Source organism: Rousettus aegyptiacus, unplaced genomic scaffold, assembly GCF_014176215.1.
Source record: "Rousettus aegyptiacus isolate mRouAeg1 unplaced genomic scaffold, mRouAeg1.p scaffold_m13_p_2, whole genome shotgun sequence".
Lineage (NCBI taxonomy): Eukaryota > Metazoa > Chordata > Mammalia > Chiroptera > Pteropodidae > Rousettus > Rousettus aegyptiacus.
Genome location: NW_023416295.1, coordinates 29636550 through 29653393, shown reverse-complemented (window position 1 = coordinate 29653393; position 16844 = coordinate 29636550). Strand labels below are relative to the sequence as shown.

At 37.4% G+C, this 16844-nt stretch overlaps 1 protein-coding gene and 1 pseudogene across 4 annotated transcripts in view; one reads left to right on the top strand and one right to left on the bottom strand.

Annotated features, from left to right (window-relative positions):
• SF3B1 (splicing factor 3b subunit 1) overlaps positions 1 to 16844 on the bottom strand; it is a 48308-nt gene that overhangs the window by 25771 nt on the left and 5693 nt on the right. For all 4 annotated transcript variants that reach the window (XR_004955724.1, XR_004955725.1, XR_001595151.2 and 1 more), the window contains one exon: positions 5181 to 5355. Coding sequence is in view for 1 of the 4 variants with exons in the window: in XM_036236992.1 (XP_036092885.1) it covers positions 5181 to 5208 (28 nt within the window). In the remaining 3 variants the exon portion in view is untranslated. Of the gene's footprint in view, positions 1 to 5180; positions 5356 to 16844 lie in introns of those variants that run through there.
• On the top strand, positions 11128 to 11243 carry LOC118614063 (annotated as a pseudogene).

The following is a 16844-nucleotide window of genomic DNA, read 5'->3' as shown; positions in this document are numbered from 1 at the left end:
ACATATTTACCAAAGAGCCTCACTAAAAGGAGAAACTTTAAGGGTAAAATAAATTATCAAGAATAAGGTTATTTCTTAAATTGGTATTCTTGATATAAGGCATATGTATCACTGGGACTCATACAAAACTATTTCAAGTAGTTTAGCTTGTTAGAAAACTGTAAGTATTTTCATTGCCATTAAAATTATAATGGGAGAGGCACCGATATTTGCAAGCCTTTTGTTGCATTTTCTTGCTATGGTTAGTCCAACCTAATCATGCATGAAGTATGACTTCAGAACTGTGCTCATTCCTAAAGTCAATGATTTTCTTGGAGCTTCCCTTGCTGTGGGACTCCTGACATCTTGATTATAACAGTGATGGACTAGTGTAAGAAGGAGTAGTTATGAGTGTTTTTATTGCCTTCTTCCCCTTTCACTCCAGACTGTGGGAAACTATGCAGCACAACGGTGCTGCAACAAATGAATTGGAAAACTGAAAAAGGGAAAAGAGATGGAGTAGCAACATAAAGATTTAAGACTAACCACAATGTATGGGCTTTATTTGGAACTTGATTCAAATAAACTGGGGAAAAAATGTTTATATGGCAATTATCAAAATTCAACACTGAATATTTTATTAATTTTAGGTGCAATAATGTAATTTTTTTAGTCCTTGCTTTTTAGAGCTACGCAGTGAAAAATGTTTGATAAATGATATATCTGGGATGTGCTTCAAAATAATGGGAAGAACGGGAGGGACCAGTGTACAGATTAAACATAAGAAGTAGCCCTAAGTTGATAACTGCTGAAGCTGGGTAATGGGTCAACAGGTGGGGGTTCATCTCACCATTCTATTTTTGTATGTATTTGCAGTTCTCAATAAAAAGTTCAAAAAAATTTTAAAAATGGTTTTCTTAAGTTTCACCTTCTGACCCCAACACAACAGAAAACAAGTTTTCTCTTCTCTGGAGAAACGGGAGTCCTCTGCTACACATAAACAATTTTTTTTTTTTTTGGCTTTTTTTATATAATATCTTTAACCTCAAAAGTTCTAATTCTTCTCAATCTTTGTCATTTTTTTTTCCCTTTTTTGGCTTTACTGATCTTGTTATAATTGATGGTAATGTAAAATCTTCTAAATGTTAAGTTATAAACACACATTTTAAAACTAATTTTGCTCCAATGATACACAAAAAGAAATGTCACTATTCAACTGAAACGCCCCTCTTTGTGGAGGGGAATTCCAATCCTAACAACACTTTCAACTATCAGAGAACAAATTCCTCCCCAGAGGATAATCGATAATTAACAAATGAATACATTTATTTGTGAACTAGCCCATCTGAAGTCTCAAATCGTTCAAAAATAGGTTTCCATTTTCATTTACTTAAAAATTATATTACTTTTATAATTAAAAGTGATAAATGTTAAAATTACAATTTTCTAATACATCAAATGTTTTATGTGAAAATCGAGTTTTACATCAAAAGACAATACTGTTTCCCCCTTCTACGTCTTTATTTTTCTATGCCTGATATTGCTAAGCCTAGACTATATCACTTCCTCCTTGACGCGTTTTTATTTCTCTTTTTTCATTTGGGTTATTTGCAATGTTCTAATCACTGTTCATTACATAATACAGACGCATAGCCTTCAGATGTTATTTAGTCACTGACACCTTTTAGTGTGGTCCATAAATGTCACCTATTCTCCACCTAGCAGAAGCAAGTAGTAAGCAAGGATTTCTCAAATATGAGACTTCTTAAAGGGATCCAGAAAAATATCCCTACTCTCAGCCTTTTCCTTCAATAAAACCCCAATAGAACAACTAACTATAGTGGTAAATTATTTTACTGAATACTACAGGTAGCAATTCCTAAACGATGAATTGCTAATTAATTAAATGGTTTCCTAAATAATTCTACATAAAAAAGTATTTTTCAACATCTTTAAGAAACACTTTTTCCTTTTACTAGCAACATTCATACTGGAAGCCAACAAAAGTCTGCAAAGCAGTAACTATCTGAACACAGGAAAATAAAAATATCAAAAGATGCAGAAAAATGACTATTTCAGTCATTCTGCAAGCAAAAAATTAGGGAAGAAAACTCTTACAGGTTTGTGATGCCAAAAATAATAATAATAAAAAAATCCATTCAAGGAATAGTGGCAAAACAAACCAATATATGGAATTTTGGAATAATTCATTTTTCCCTTTCCAAAACAGAAAAGAGTATGTTCCCTCATTTGTTGAAATCAGCAATATCTGAAGAATTGCTGGATGGCAAGATTATGCACACTATTAATTGTACACATGACACAATTTGACATGCAGAAAGGTCCAAAAGATTGTATTTGATCTGAATAAGTCTAGCTCTTTTATATTTCAATACTGGAAAGCATATGCCACACTGACCAGGGTAAAAAGTAACTGGGCTGGTTAAAGAAGATATTAAGGGCTAATTCTAGAAATATTTGCAAGGAATATGACATCAAGAAAAGAAATAGTTCGGTTTAGCTCAACAACGGGAAGTAACGGCCTGTGAGAAGAACCATATAGAAAGGTACAACAATAAACTACTTTATTTCGAATACAATATCTACCTCACAAGACTCAAATATAAACTGATGCAACCATTACTTTAAAAATTACAAGATACAATAATGAAATGTCTTTACCAGCAACGTTATGTAGAATGAAAAAATTACATAATCTTTTTTACTTAAACACAATAACGGACAACTCTAAATCAAAAATTAAACAAGTACTATACATCTTAAAAAGTTGCTCCAGTGAGGTTCAAATTCAAGTCCTCTTCTCAACTACCTCAAAAGCCTAAGAATGACTGCTTTTAATCCAAGTCACCCTTCACACTGCACCCAATGACTTTCCTAAAACACAAAAGTAACTTTTCACCTGGGAAAAGGAAGGCACTTTATTCCACAGTCATTGGAAAGCCAAAGTCAAACCTAGCTCAGGGTTCAAAGCCTTTCCTATTTTGATGCTAACCTAACATTTCTTCCTCTCAGCTCAGGTGGTTTCGGATATGTAAGTCCTACTTCCTATCTATCTCAGCCAAACAGGTAATCCAAACCTACCCAAGCGTTCAAAGATCAGTTTAAGTGCCCCCTTACTGTAAAACTTTAAACATTTTCACTATAAATCACTCTCTTAATAATTGTTGATAAAATATTCAGCACCTATCATGTACCCTGTACTGGAGATAACAAGGTACAGTTCCTGCACACAATCCCAAAGTGGAAGAGAAAACCTTAACGCAATAGAATATTCTAAGTAATGTAATAAAGATATATAGTGTTATAGTGGCATAAAAACAAACAAATTATGCTCGTTTATCAGAGATAACTTAAAGTGAAAACAGAGATGGGCAATGAAGGACTAGAAATCTCCAGGAAAATGGCATAAGGGAGCAAAAAACTACATACTCTGTATTTCTACTAACCATTTATCATCCGCTGACTTACACTCTACAGTGATGGACAGTGTCTTGTACAGTGCTCAGATATTAAAATGACTGTTCCAACTTTTTTTTGGCATGTTATTTCATGTTGATAAAGCATAATACCAAATGAAACAGCAATTTTGGCCAAAAAATTTCAATCTCGTATGGCCCAAAATTTTTAACCAAGTTTCTAAAATGCATGAAAACGAAAAAGAACTTTGATTTTCCTGTCCAAAAGTACCTTATGATAAAGATAACACTAAAACAGTAATCAATGCCATAAATGAATAATCACTCCTGAATGAACAAAAATAGCAACACCTTCAGTTTTCTAATTGTTTTGCAAAGGATGGTTGAGATAGACTAAAGAGGGAAAAATAAGTGCCTAAAAGCCTCTGGGTTAAAACTGTGTTTAAATCTTAAATACCTAACAATAACAACATTAAAGTCACTGTCAACTCATTAACATGTTTCATAAACTGCAGAAAGCTGGACTTCAATTCCTGTGGGTGACAACCATTCAATGCTATTCACTCTCTCTGGTCCTAACCAACCAACCTTTCCTGCCATAGCCGACTACTCCAACACAAATGTTAATACAACATCATTAACATCTCGGGCTTAAACGTCCTCCCCTAATTTAAAAAGGATGATCCTCTCAAACCAGGGACAAGTTATCTCTTCTATGAAATATCTCCACGCATAAATTAATCACTCTGCTACCAAGGTTCCCAGAACATGTCAAATTTCTATTTAAGCATTCATTTGCCTCATTAAAGAATGAAAACGTATACACATCTTTCTCCATCAGACTAAAACTTTTGATGACCTTAGTCTTTATTACCTCTCATACACTAATAACGAGCCAGACACCCAGAAACGTGTGAAATAAAAGCGACTCCCTTGGAAGCCTCGTGTTTGAGGAAAATTTCAGATTCCAAGCCAGAAAACAAGGAATGCAACTCCAAACTCCCATGTTGCATCTGTTTTGAAAAGTGACCTTATTTCCTGTTATTTCTGGATACTCCCTAACGAACTCCAGCCTATTCCCAACATTTTCCTAATTCTATATACCCCCTATTCCATAAAACGATCAACTACTTTGAAATTTTGTCCATTAATAAAATATGCCTTTCCCTCTTCCATCAATATTCGGTCTCCAAAGAAAAAGATACTAAAAGTAATCAAGGCAGAAAAAAAATACGATTTCATTTCCAAATCATTTCGTACAAAATAGAAGGATCTGAGATGCCTGAAGACACACAAATTAGCCAAAGTTAAGAGTAATGGGCCTCGGATGTGACTAACTCGATTTGGGGCTGCCCGAAAAGCAGCAACCGTATTTCAGTGTTTTTCTGACTCTCCTATGCAAAAACTATGCCGACGACAGTTCGGAAAGACAAGTGAGGCTTTGCTTCCTTCCCAGTTTTCCTGATCTCTAGTCCTAAATCCTTATTGAGCCGTCTAAACAAGGCCCTCTGGCCAGAGAAGCGAAGCAACCCTAAAACAGCAGCACCCAAACACGGAACAAAGCACCTCTCGGGGGTGTAAGAGTAAGACGCCATTACGTGGGGCAGTGGCCTGCGCCGCTGGCGCGGAGGGGACGAACCGAGACCCGAAGCGCGGAAGCGGTCCCCACAAAAGAAACCACAAGAAGCAGCAGAAGCCTAGGAAGATGGAATTTTAGCAGGCGAGGCAGCAGAGTGGACACATAACTAGGGGAAGGCAGCTTACCTTCGTGAGTCTTGGCAATCTTCGCCATTTTGTCCACTCGAACACAGACGGAAGTAGCGCTCCCTAGAACTTCCGCTCGCCACCGCTGCCACGGAGAAAAATAGCTTGCGCTGCCCTATGCGCATGCGCCAAGCGGAAGCGCGCTCCGTCGAGTGACACGTGACAGAGTAGCCACCTAGATGGAACAGAGAAGTGCATTGTGGGTGGGGGCGGTGCCAGGAGTGGGTCTGGAGGCGGTTTTCTTCGTGATCCAGAGGAGTGGATCAGCCATTAGTGAGTAACTTAGCCTGCAGGAAAGTAGATTCCACGAGCACAGTTAAGACCGGATACTGTAAAAAACGACTTCAGGGCTAGAAGAAACCTCACATCTTCAATCTCTTCTGTGCGAATTTACCGGAAGGCCCCTGGGGACCAGACAAAAGCTCTCTTTAGCATCTGTCTCAGCTGTTGAAGTGCTTAGTTATGGAAACACTCGTAACAGTCTCATCCTTTGCGCTGTAATTCAAGGTCGATTTTTCTTCAAATAATTATTTGCCATTTGGTTAGGTTTTTCGTTTACAACGTATGTTCCCAAACACTATTGAACCTCACAAACAGCCCAGTAAAGTGGGCAAATTGTTTCTAATCCTATTTTAAAATGAGAGGAAAATTGCGGGGATATATGCAGATTGTGCAAGGTCACACAGTTTCTAAGCACACAGCAAGAACTTTGTCATTCTTTTAAAGCCTTTTAACTTTGTAGGTTCTTAGAAAATCACTGATCGTCAGCATTAACACTGACGAAATGCCTCTCAATCCTAAACGTCATTCCTAAAACAAGAAGCTTTAAAAAATCAGAATACGTAGGTCTTTTTTTCCTCTGCATCAATTATACCAGCATGACCTTGTACTGTCATTCTGGCCTTGGACTTTGAAGTAAAAAAAAGAACAAGAACTTTCAGAAAGGGATTTGAAGGAGGAAGTAGCCCATGATTACAGGTAGGGATCAAGGTTCCAGGTAGCATAAAGAAAACAGTTTACTGCTCTGTGTGATAGACTCGCAACACACATTTAGAGACTTTAATCACTAAAAAATGGGATTTTTATTAGCATCAATGAAAAACAATTTGATGGGTTAAAATTTTCAATTGTTTTAATTTAGGTTTAAACAGTATTTGGGGAGGAAGGAGATAAGAGAACAGTAGATTACACAAATTAACGGCTAAATTTTGGTTCTTGGATTAACAAAAAAGTCCATAGATATTTATTCTACGGTTTGGTTTATAACCTACACATAGAGTATATATATATATTTATATATACAAAATAGCATATTTTTAAATAAAAATGAGAAATGAATTAGAGAAAAGTTATCAACAATCAACAAATTCATCCATGTTGACAAAAAAATCACAAGGACATTGCATTTCTTGGCTCAGGTTTAAAAAAAAGATAAATTCATATATACCAGGTGATCACAGTCATGTATAAATATATGCAAATGAAATTCACCAAAATGTTAATAGTGGAAGTTTATGATGTAATTGTTTCTTTATAATTTTTAGTATTTTCCATATACTCTGCTATAACCATGTATTGTTTTTATAAAGAGGAAAAAAGAAATATATTAGAGAAATGAAAAGCATCTGCAAGGTGAATATCACATGTTCTTTGTCTTTCCAAGATACAAGTTGCACTGGCTGGACACTTCATATTATGTGCATATTTCTCTAGGTATGTAGATATTAAGTTTCTTTTGTAGGTCAAGGACATGTATGGGATAGTGATATGTGAGATTTTGCCTAAGATCAAGGAAGACTTCCTTCTCTTAGTCTTCTAAAACAAATTTGTCTTTAATAAACAGCAATGTGGGTATTCAGACAGTAAGAAAAAACAGGGTTTTTCAATAAGTACTTTCACATTCCATTTTCAATATCAATAAATAATAATCAGTACTTAAAATAGGCATTCTACCCTTTTCTGGTGAGGGTTTTCCTGTCAAAAGTCAAAAAGGGTGATCTGCCCCCCCCTTTTTATAAACTAGACAACTGACAGTAATGACATCCAATTCAAAGGAAAATCCATTCCTTTTTTTTTTTATCATAAGCGCTTGGAGAGTGGCTTTCCCTAGTCTCAAAAAAAAATATTGCATTTTACACAACAAAAGAAACCAACAAAATGAGAAAACAACCTACTGAATGGGAGAAGATATTCACAAATGATATATCTGATATGGGTTTAATATCCAAAATGTATAAGGAACTCATACAAATTAACACCCGCCAAAAAAATCCGATTAAAAAATGAGCAGAGAACCTAAACAGACATTTCTCCACAAAGAACATACAGACATATAGAAAGATGCTCAACATCACTAATCATCAGGGAAATGCAAATCAAAATCACAATGAGCTAACACTTCACACTAGTGAGACTGGTTATCATAAAAAAACCAACAGGCTCAGCCTTTGGATAAGAATCCGCTGAGCTAGTGGTGCCAGCATCAATAAATGCTGCTTCCTGCTTATAAAATAAAAAATAAAAATAAAAAAAATAACAAGTGGTGGTGAGGATGTGGAGAAAAGGGAACTCTTGTATGGGATTGTAAGTTGGTACAGCCACTATGTAAAGCAGTATGGAGATTCCTCAAAAAATTTAAAATAGAGCTGCCATACAACTCAACAATACCACTTCTAGGTATTTAACCAAAGAGGAGAGGAAACCACAAATTCCAAGAGATATGTGCACCACTATGTTCACTGCAGCATTACAGTAACCAAGATATGGAAGCAACCTAGGTCTTCATTAATAGATGAATGGATATGGATATTACTCAACAATAAAAAAGAATGAAATCTTGCCATTTGCGACACGGATCAACCCAGAGAGTATTATGCTAAGTAAAATTAGTCAGAGAAAGACAACTATTGTGTGCACTTATATGTGGAGTCTAAAAAAACAAAAACAAAAAATGAATAAGCAAAACAAAACAGAAACAGACCCAGAGATACAGAGAACAAGCTGATGGTTGCCAAAGGAGAGGGGGTAGGGAAATGGATAAAAATAAAAATATATATACATACGTACATATACATACATATGCACAGATGTACAAAATACACACGAAAATATTGCAAAATAGCAAGCATAATTTTTCTAGACAAGATACAATAATTTTTCAGATTGTTAAATGTTACCTATAACTTACAAATTTCCTTTGGGGATGAAACAATTAAGGCCCTGAAATTTCATGCTATAGGAAAACCAGTGAGAGTTTATCAAGCCCATCTTTTCTTAGGTAAAAGGAATGTCACTGGATAAATGGCCCACAATCTTGATCTGTAGTGTTGTGTTTTACCAAAGCCTCTTATATCAAAAGGATATCAGACTCTACCTACCCCAGGCCAAAAATATATTTCCATCTGCCCCTCAGTTATATCTCAAGTTCCAAAACTATAGAGTTTTATTTCTGAAAATATAAATTACTCAGTTAAATAAGATAACCCTGAGATGCTATTCTGAGTATGTCAATGTATCTGTCATGCCTGACTTCCCCTTCTAGCTTCAACTTAACTGACCAAATTCTATGTTCAGGGAAATAGCATGGGTTTGTTCTCCTGATTGGCACCTGGACAGCTACCTAGAATCTAGCGTGGAATACAGGATACCCTGCCTATGGACAACAGAAGTTATTGGCTAAACCAAGATTCCTTCTCTTGGAAATTTGAACTGCAAGTATGAAAACTTGCGAGTTGCTCTTGAAACATATAGAATCAGAAGAAAATGTCACTTTAATGACATAACAAGAATGAAGAATCATGAATTCCTGCTGGAGTCCCCACAGCTACCTTGAATTCGGAAACCACCTCCAGTTCCGAGCTTCAAAAAGTCCATTCCTGGAATCATACTGCATTTCTTGAACTAGCTTGGGTTGATTTCCTTTCAGCTATACCAGGCCTAACTAGAAAAGAAGAGCAGTATATTAACTTCTTACTGAGTTAATTAACTAGCTTCTTTTTCTAGTTAAAGTCAGCTGAGAGCTGTCTGATTCATAATGATGAAATAATGAGATTCAGAGCACATATAAGTCAAGTCTGAGTAAGTGTCCCAGACAGCTAAGGGTATTGTGATACAGAAGTGTTAGATGCTTGGAATGCTGTGCTGGTCTTCTAATGTCTCAACTTGCAAAGCTAAAGTCCTGTTATTCAAACATACGAATCTAGGTATTGCTCTGAAGCCTTTTGTAGATATGCTTTAAATCCATAATAATTGATTTTTCTAAGAAGATAATCTGGGTAAGACCAATTCAGTTGAAAGGCTGTAAAAGCAAAACTAAGGCTTCCATGATGGAGAAGAAATGCCGCCTATGGACAGCAACTTCAGCTTTTGTCTGAGAGTTCCAGCTTGCTCTTACTGATGACCTGCCCCACAGTTTTTGGACTTGCTTAGCCAGTGCCCACAATCACATAAAGCAATTCTTTGCAATAAATCTCTTAATATGTATCTCTTACTCGTCTGTTTTTCCAGTTGAACCCTGATTGATGCCAAACTTCATTCATTCAAAAAATATTTACTGAGGAAATATCACTAAATCAACAAATATTTAATGAGGACTTATACCAAACATTATTTTAGGTGCTGGGAATACATGTTGAACAAGACACTGTCCTCATGGAACTTAGATTCTTTCAGGGAGAAATATACATATAAAAAAAATCTATGTGTGTTTGTAGAATTTCAGGTACTGTCAAGTGGTACAAAGAAAAATAAAGTGGAATAAGGGCAGAGTGGGTAAGATGGCATGACAGATGTCAGAAAAATTTTTAGATATCCATAGGCAGATATCTAAATAGTAGGATTAATGAAAGATTAAGTAAGGAAGGGAAGACTAGTGTTCTTGTGTGAGTGACAGGTCCTCTGTTGTAGATAGGTACCAGAGTCAACCTAGATTTACTTGGCAATGATAGTAACAATAGCAACAGTACAAAGCCAGCAATTTTTGATGCCACTCAGAATCCAGAAACCTACAAAGCATAGTACTTCCTTCTTAGTGGTGGGAGGTACAAGATGCAATAGTTTGTCCTTTATTTTGGAGGTATCCAGGCATACCCAGGCCACTATGACTCCAAAACAGTGGTTCTTAACTGGGAGTGACTTTTCCCCCAGGTATACTTGGCAATGTTTAGAGACTCTATCTTCTTTCCCTAAAGGGTCCTCCTTCCTATTCTCACCCCCATCTCCTCAACTCTTTTGCCTGGCTAACTCCTTCTCATCCTATAAAACTAACCTTGTGTCACACCACCCAGGAAATCTCACCCTAGGAGTGAGATATAGAGAGCATGCTTTGGTATTTCTGTGCCATGCTTCTAAAATATCACAAACATGTCTCTCTAAATACCCTAACCATTTTGCATTATGTTTCTACGTGTCTATCTGAACTGGACTGTAATATCTAAAGAAACTTAAAGAGAGAGATTACTAGCATCTAAAGACCAGGGATACTGCTCAACTCCCCACAACAAAGAATTTTTTGGCCCAGAATGTTGATAGTGCCACCATTGAGAAATCCTGCCCTAAAAACATCACTAATAGAGCAGACCCTTAATTTTCATTGGGTTTCTCTCACACCCTCTGGAGCACATGTGTCTTTCCAGGGCTTCTAATGTAGTTACCATTTTCTGGTCATCTAGTCTGATTAACAGGACTAACACAATGCCATCAATACCGTGGACTAATATGTTTTGCCACATGTCCAGATCCCTTAATACATTATGATACAGTTGAATTGATAGACCCTATTATGGGAGAGTTAACCCAAAGGTAAAACTTAAAAAGTATATTATTCTCCAGCGCAAAAGAATGCACACAGTTTTAAATCCTCTTTATTGTACATGGTTCCACAGTGTAGCAGTCAGCAAGTATGCATCACATGCAGAAGGTCCTGGATTCATGCCCCACTAGAGCCACGGTCTATGGCCATGCCACCCTGAACAAGCTCAATGTCTGATCTTGGAAGCTAAGCAGGGTAGGGCCTGGTCAGTACTTAGATGGGAGACCACTTAGGAAGACCAGGTGCTGTAGTGTAGGCACAAATAATAATAACACAATTTTTTAAAAATCCACTTTATTATTAGGGATGGAAAACAACTCTTTCATCAGATCAATACCTGCTTACTATGTACTTTAGGTCATATCGATCTGCTCCAGATACCACATTTGGCACAGCAATTGCAATTAGGAATACTACTTAACTGAATTTGTGATATTTCACTGTCGTCCTCTGGGACCTGTATAGTCTTTGTAATGGTCAGTCTTTAGTGTAGATATTATAGGGATCACTATCTTTGCATTCTTTAGGTCTTTAAGGCACTAATCTATACCATATTTCCTAGGATGTGATAATACCTTGGCAAGGTGTTGGGTAAGCTGTTCAGTAGCTTTCCTGACTACGTTCTTATTCCACAGTCAAGGAAACCAACATGGGAGTTTGGCCAACTTCTAAGTATATTCATTCCAATTATACACTTAGAAACTTGGGAAATGACACTTGGCTCTATGAGCCAGACCTGAGCCAAGATTCCATTTATAAGCCTATAAACCCCCACTCTAACAGGGAACACTATGACACTTTAGGTATCAACATCTACTTGGACACTCTGTCCACAGTCCTCAAAATATTTGGTTATTCCACCTTTCCCTGTGTATTGTTACCAGAGAAAATAAGTGCCTCTGGAAAAGTAGTAGGGGATATATATTTACCATAGTATTACATGGTCCTTTGTCCTGGGGACCTAGCTTCTCTTTCAAATGGTTTTAAATCAAATAGTTCAAGGTCTAAAAACCAGCTCAGTTTGAAAAGCAGTTAAAGATTTTTTTTTTACTGGAAGAGCTGCCTTCTATCTTCTGAACATCCATTCTTGGTTTCTCTTGGTCATACAGATTGAGCAACACCCCTGAAGGCTGACCATCAATCTTGCCTCCAAGGACATCCTGTTGTATTAACCATCTCCGTATCTTTCTATAGATCAGGACCATCCCCCACCCCAGGCAGCCATTCTGACCTTGTGCTAATTATAATTGTGCTCACCTTACTTCTGACAATTAAGTATCACCACCTGGCCTCTATTTTGGGATCCCATGACCCCCAAACCTATCATGGAGCTCAGCTCTGTAACTTTATCTGCTACTATTAGCCAAGGCTTATAAAGGACAACCACCATGATTAACAGTGCTGTGCTGAGCCATATTAGAGGCAATATGGAAAACTGAGTAATATTGATCCTGTCTTTATATTTTAATATCTTATTTATAATGGATTTTATGCATTATTTTTAAAAATATCATATTAAAATATTCTTTATCTTGGTCACTGAGTTTTTTGGCACCTTCTTAAATTTTGTATCTTAGGCGAGTACCTAACTCACTCCACTCTAGTGCCAGTCCTGTTTGGTGATGCTGGTGCCCTCCGATATTCCTTACTGCTTTAGAGAAGAACAGTGTTTTCCGAGCCATCCCATAAAGCTCAGTCATCTGGTAAGTTTTCTGGCCTTAGCAAAGAATATCAACCTAACATACCCACTTCTCTGGGCCCCTTGATCCCTTCTTCTACCATCTTCCACAGTAGTTCTGCCATTGTTTTCTCTGAGTTTCTAAAATCTATCCTAGTAGATATTAGCACTGCCTCCCTGGATCCTTGTCAGAGTATTGCGTATCATAGGATTGTGCTCCCATATTAACAAACCTTGCCAACCCAACATTATGTTCTGCCCACCCCTGCCTCTTAATCTAGGGCCCTCATAATTTAGTTCCTTACATCATCTTCCAACTCTTGATAGTACATATTGGCTAAGTCCTTAGGCTCCTTTGAGGTTTCCCTTTTCTCCCTTAGTAGGCTCAGCAGCATTTCCGTGCCCAGGTGATGTATGACTTAATCTCAGTTATTGGTCTGCTGTTCAGGAGAAAAACTAAGAAAAGTTCCTGAATGGGGACCTATTGTTGGTGTTCTCCATATCTTCAAACAAAGAGGAAGCACTAGCTTTGTAATAGGATTAGGCCACTTCTGTAGACCCAGAGGATTCATTGGAATCTAGAATTTCAACTTTCTTGAGTGCACTGACCCAGATGTCCCCGTCCTATTTCTTAGGATTGCAATCCTTCCCAATAAGGGCCTTCAGTTTAAGAGACATGCTGAGGCAGAAAATTTTGTCCACCTTTGGAGCTCTGCTACTCTTAGTATTAAGTCTTGAACCTGACCATAAGCTTTGTTTGCCCTCTGGCGGCAGACAGTGAGACTTTATATACTCCCAAGGATGCCCTCCAGCTTTTACATTTCACTTTAACGGTGATTAATCACTCTCGGCCTTTCAGTGTCTTTCTCATAATACCTCAATAGGAACTATGAGCATTCCACCTGCCACCAGTGAGAGGGTCCTAATTGGCAACCAGACTGCAGGTGATCCAGATATAAGAATCCCATTTTAGATTCTGCTTTCTTGGATCATAGGTTGGGTTCCCTGTGAAGTGGACTCTGAGATTTGAAGTGGAGCCTAAAAGCTGATAATTCTTTCCAGGTAGCCTATCATGCATTGAGAAACAAGCCTATTTTCTCACCTATATCTGAATTCTGAAGGCAGACAGATCTCCAGTATTCCATGGTCAAAAGAAAAATAAATGTATCCAAGTGTTCAAAAGTATATGGGACTGTCACGCACCACCACTCACTCCTACTTTTAGATAAAATGTGCCTACGGGTAAGAAAGAATGAGCAGCCTCCAGGTGAGGCAGCACAGGATAGCTTCACAAGGGAGCTAAGAGTCAGCCTAGGCAATTGTTCTCGATGCTATAGGATGCAATACTTCCTATACTCTCCTGATAGAAAAATCATAGAGAATATGACCTGATTACACAGGTAGTTTGAAAATATCAATATACTATGCTAACATAATGTATAAGAATCTAAAAGAAATAAAAGAAAAATGCTTATAATAAAAGATGTATTGAAAAGGGAAGTATATGAATCACAGATTAGAAGTTCCAGAAAGCACAAAGGAAAGGAAGGCTTAAGATGGAAAATCAGGGGAAAGGAAGCACTGAACTGTGTAATAATGAGGTTATAAAAAAAGGATGATTATTAGAGGAACTTTTAATTTAGAAAGTGAGCAAACAAGCAGGGGTATCTTGCTATTAGGTTGTCAACCTAAAAGGTCCCAGGAATCCTCAAATGGGTGGAGAAAGCATGATCAAGTAGGTACTCAGGCCACAAGTTTTCATAGCAAAGGACAGCAAACTGGCCCACGGGCCATATCTGGCTTCTATCTTCTTTTTGGTAAAATATATACACGCATACTTCGTTTTATTGTGCTTCACAGGTGTTGCGTTTTTTTACAAATTGAAGGTAAAAACCTCCACCAGCAAAAAGATTACAAATTGCTTTATTGCAATACTCTATTATGGTGTTTTGGAACCAGACCCACATTAACGAGGTATGCGTATACGACATGAAATATGCCATTTTAACCATTTTAAAGTATATGATTCAGTGGCATTTAACTACAAACTGTTGTGTAACTCACAACTATCTAAACCCAAACTTTTTATCACCCCAAGCAGAAATTCTAACCATTAAGCAACAACTTCTGATTCCCCTCTCCCCTCAAGACCTTAGTAATGTATAACCTGCTTTGTCTCTAAAAATTTGCCTCTTCATTTCATATATGTAAAATATACATTTGCTCTTTTATATCTAACTTATTTCACTTAGCATATTTTCCAGGTTCTTCCATGTTGTAGCATATATCAGAACTTTATTCCTTTTTAAGGCTGAAAAATATTTCGTTGTATGTATATATCACATTTTGTTTATCCATTCTTCTATCAATGGACACTTGGATTACTTCTACCTTTTGGCTTTCATGAATAATGCTGCAGTTAACACTGGTGTACAAATACCGGTTTGAGTCTTTGTTTTTAATTGTTTGTATACACATGCACATGAACACGCACACATGTATGGACACACACACGCGCACGCACACACACACACACACACACACCCTAAGAGTTAAACTGTTGAGCCATATAATTCTATGTTCAACTTTTTGAGGAGTCACCAAACTTTTCCACAGCAGTGACACCATTTACATTCCCACAACGAATGTATGAGGAATACAATTATCCACTTCCTCACCAACACTTAGTTTTTAAAAAAAATAGCTATTCTAGTAGGTGTGAAGTGGTATTTTATTGTAGTTTTGATTTGCATGTCCCTATTGGCTAACAACATTGAGCACCTTTTCATATGCTTATTGGCTATTTGTATATCCTCTTTGGAGAAATGTCTACTCAAGTCTTTTACCCATTTTTTAATTGGGTTGGGTTTTTTGTTGTTAAGTTGTAACAGTTCTTATATATTCTGGATATTTAATCCCTTATCAAATATATGATTTGCAAATATTTTCCCATTCTATGTGTGAAATAGAAAAAATATATATATTGATCTCTGCCTTGTTTCTAGCACAGAACACCTAAATCCCTAAGTGATAAGAACACTAGGAGCATCTCTTATTCTAATATTTGGTCTTTGACCCTGTCCCTGACTTCTAAAACCTTGCGAATTCCTACGTGATAAGAGCACTGAGAGCATCTTGTTTTAATATTTGGTCTTTGACCCATCCCTGATTCCTAAAACCCTGTGAATTCCAAAGTGATACGAGCACTGGAAACTTCTGTTGTTCTCATATTTGGTCTTTGACTCTGTCCCTGACACAGAACTCCTAAAACCCTTGTGAATTCCTAGGTGATAAGAACATTAGGAGCACCTCTTGTTCTAATATTTACTCTTTGACCCTGTCCCTGACACAGAACTCCTAAAACTGTTGTAAATTTCTAAGTGATAAGAGCACTAGGATCATCTTTGGTTCCATTGAGGCAACTCTGGATGGGTTTCTGGATGGCTCCTCAATGGAGCTACTCACCAGAAAGATAAAACCATGAAGAGCAGCTTAGAATTTTCAGCTTCGACACCCTACTCCAAAGAGGGGATAGGGACTGGAAATGGAGTTTTAATCATTGATCATGCCTATGTGAGTGAGCCTCCATAAAATTCCAATAGTATGGGGTTCGCAGAGCTCTCAGGCTAGTAAAAACAGGGAGGGTGACACGTGCCAGCTCCACGGGGACAGAAGGGCCTGCACTCAGAACCCTCCCAGACCTCGCCGTATGTATTTCTTCATCTGGCTGTTCATCTGTATCCTTTATCATATCCTTTAATAGACTGGAAAATGTTTCCGAGTTCCGTGAGCCACTCTAGGAAATTAATCAAACCTGAGCAGGGGGTCATGGGAACCTCTGATTTAAAGCCAAATTGGACACAAATTGTGGGTAATATGGAGACCTATTTGCAATTGGAAATCTGAAATAGGGTAGCAGGAGTCTTGTGGGACTGAGCCCTTAACCTGTGGTATCTGATGTTACCTCCAGGGCGAGGTCTGGGAGGGTTCTGAGTGCAGGTAGACTATAAGAATTGAGTTATATTGTAGGACACCAAGCTGGTGTGGCAGGGAACTACTTGGTGTGGGAAAAATCTTCACATATTTGGTAACCAGAAGTGAAATATTTTGTGTGAATAGTAAAGGAGACACACAGGAGAAATAAACAAATGGAAAATGTACTGTAGGTTGACTTCTC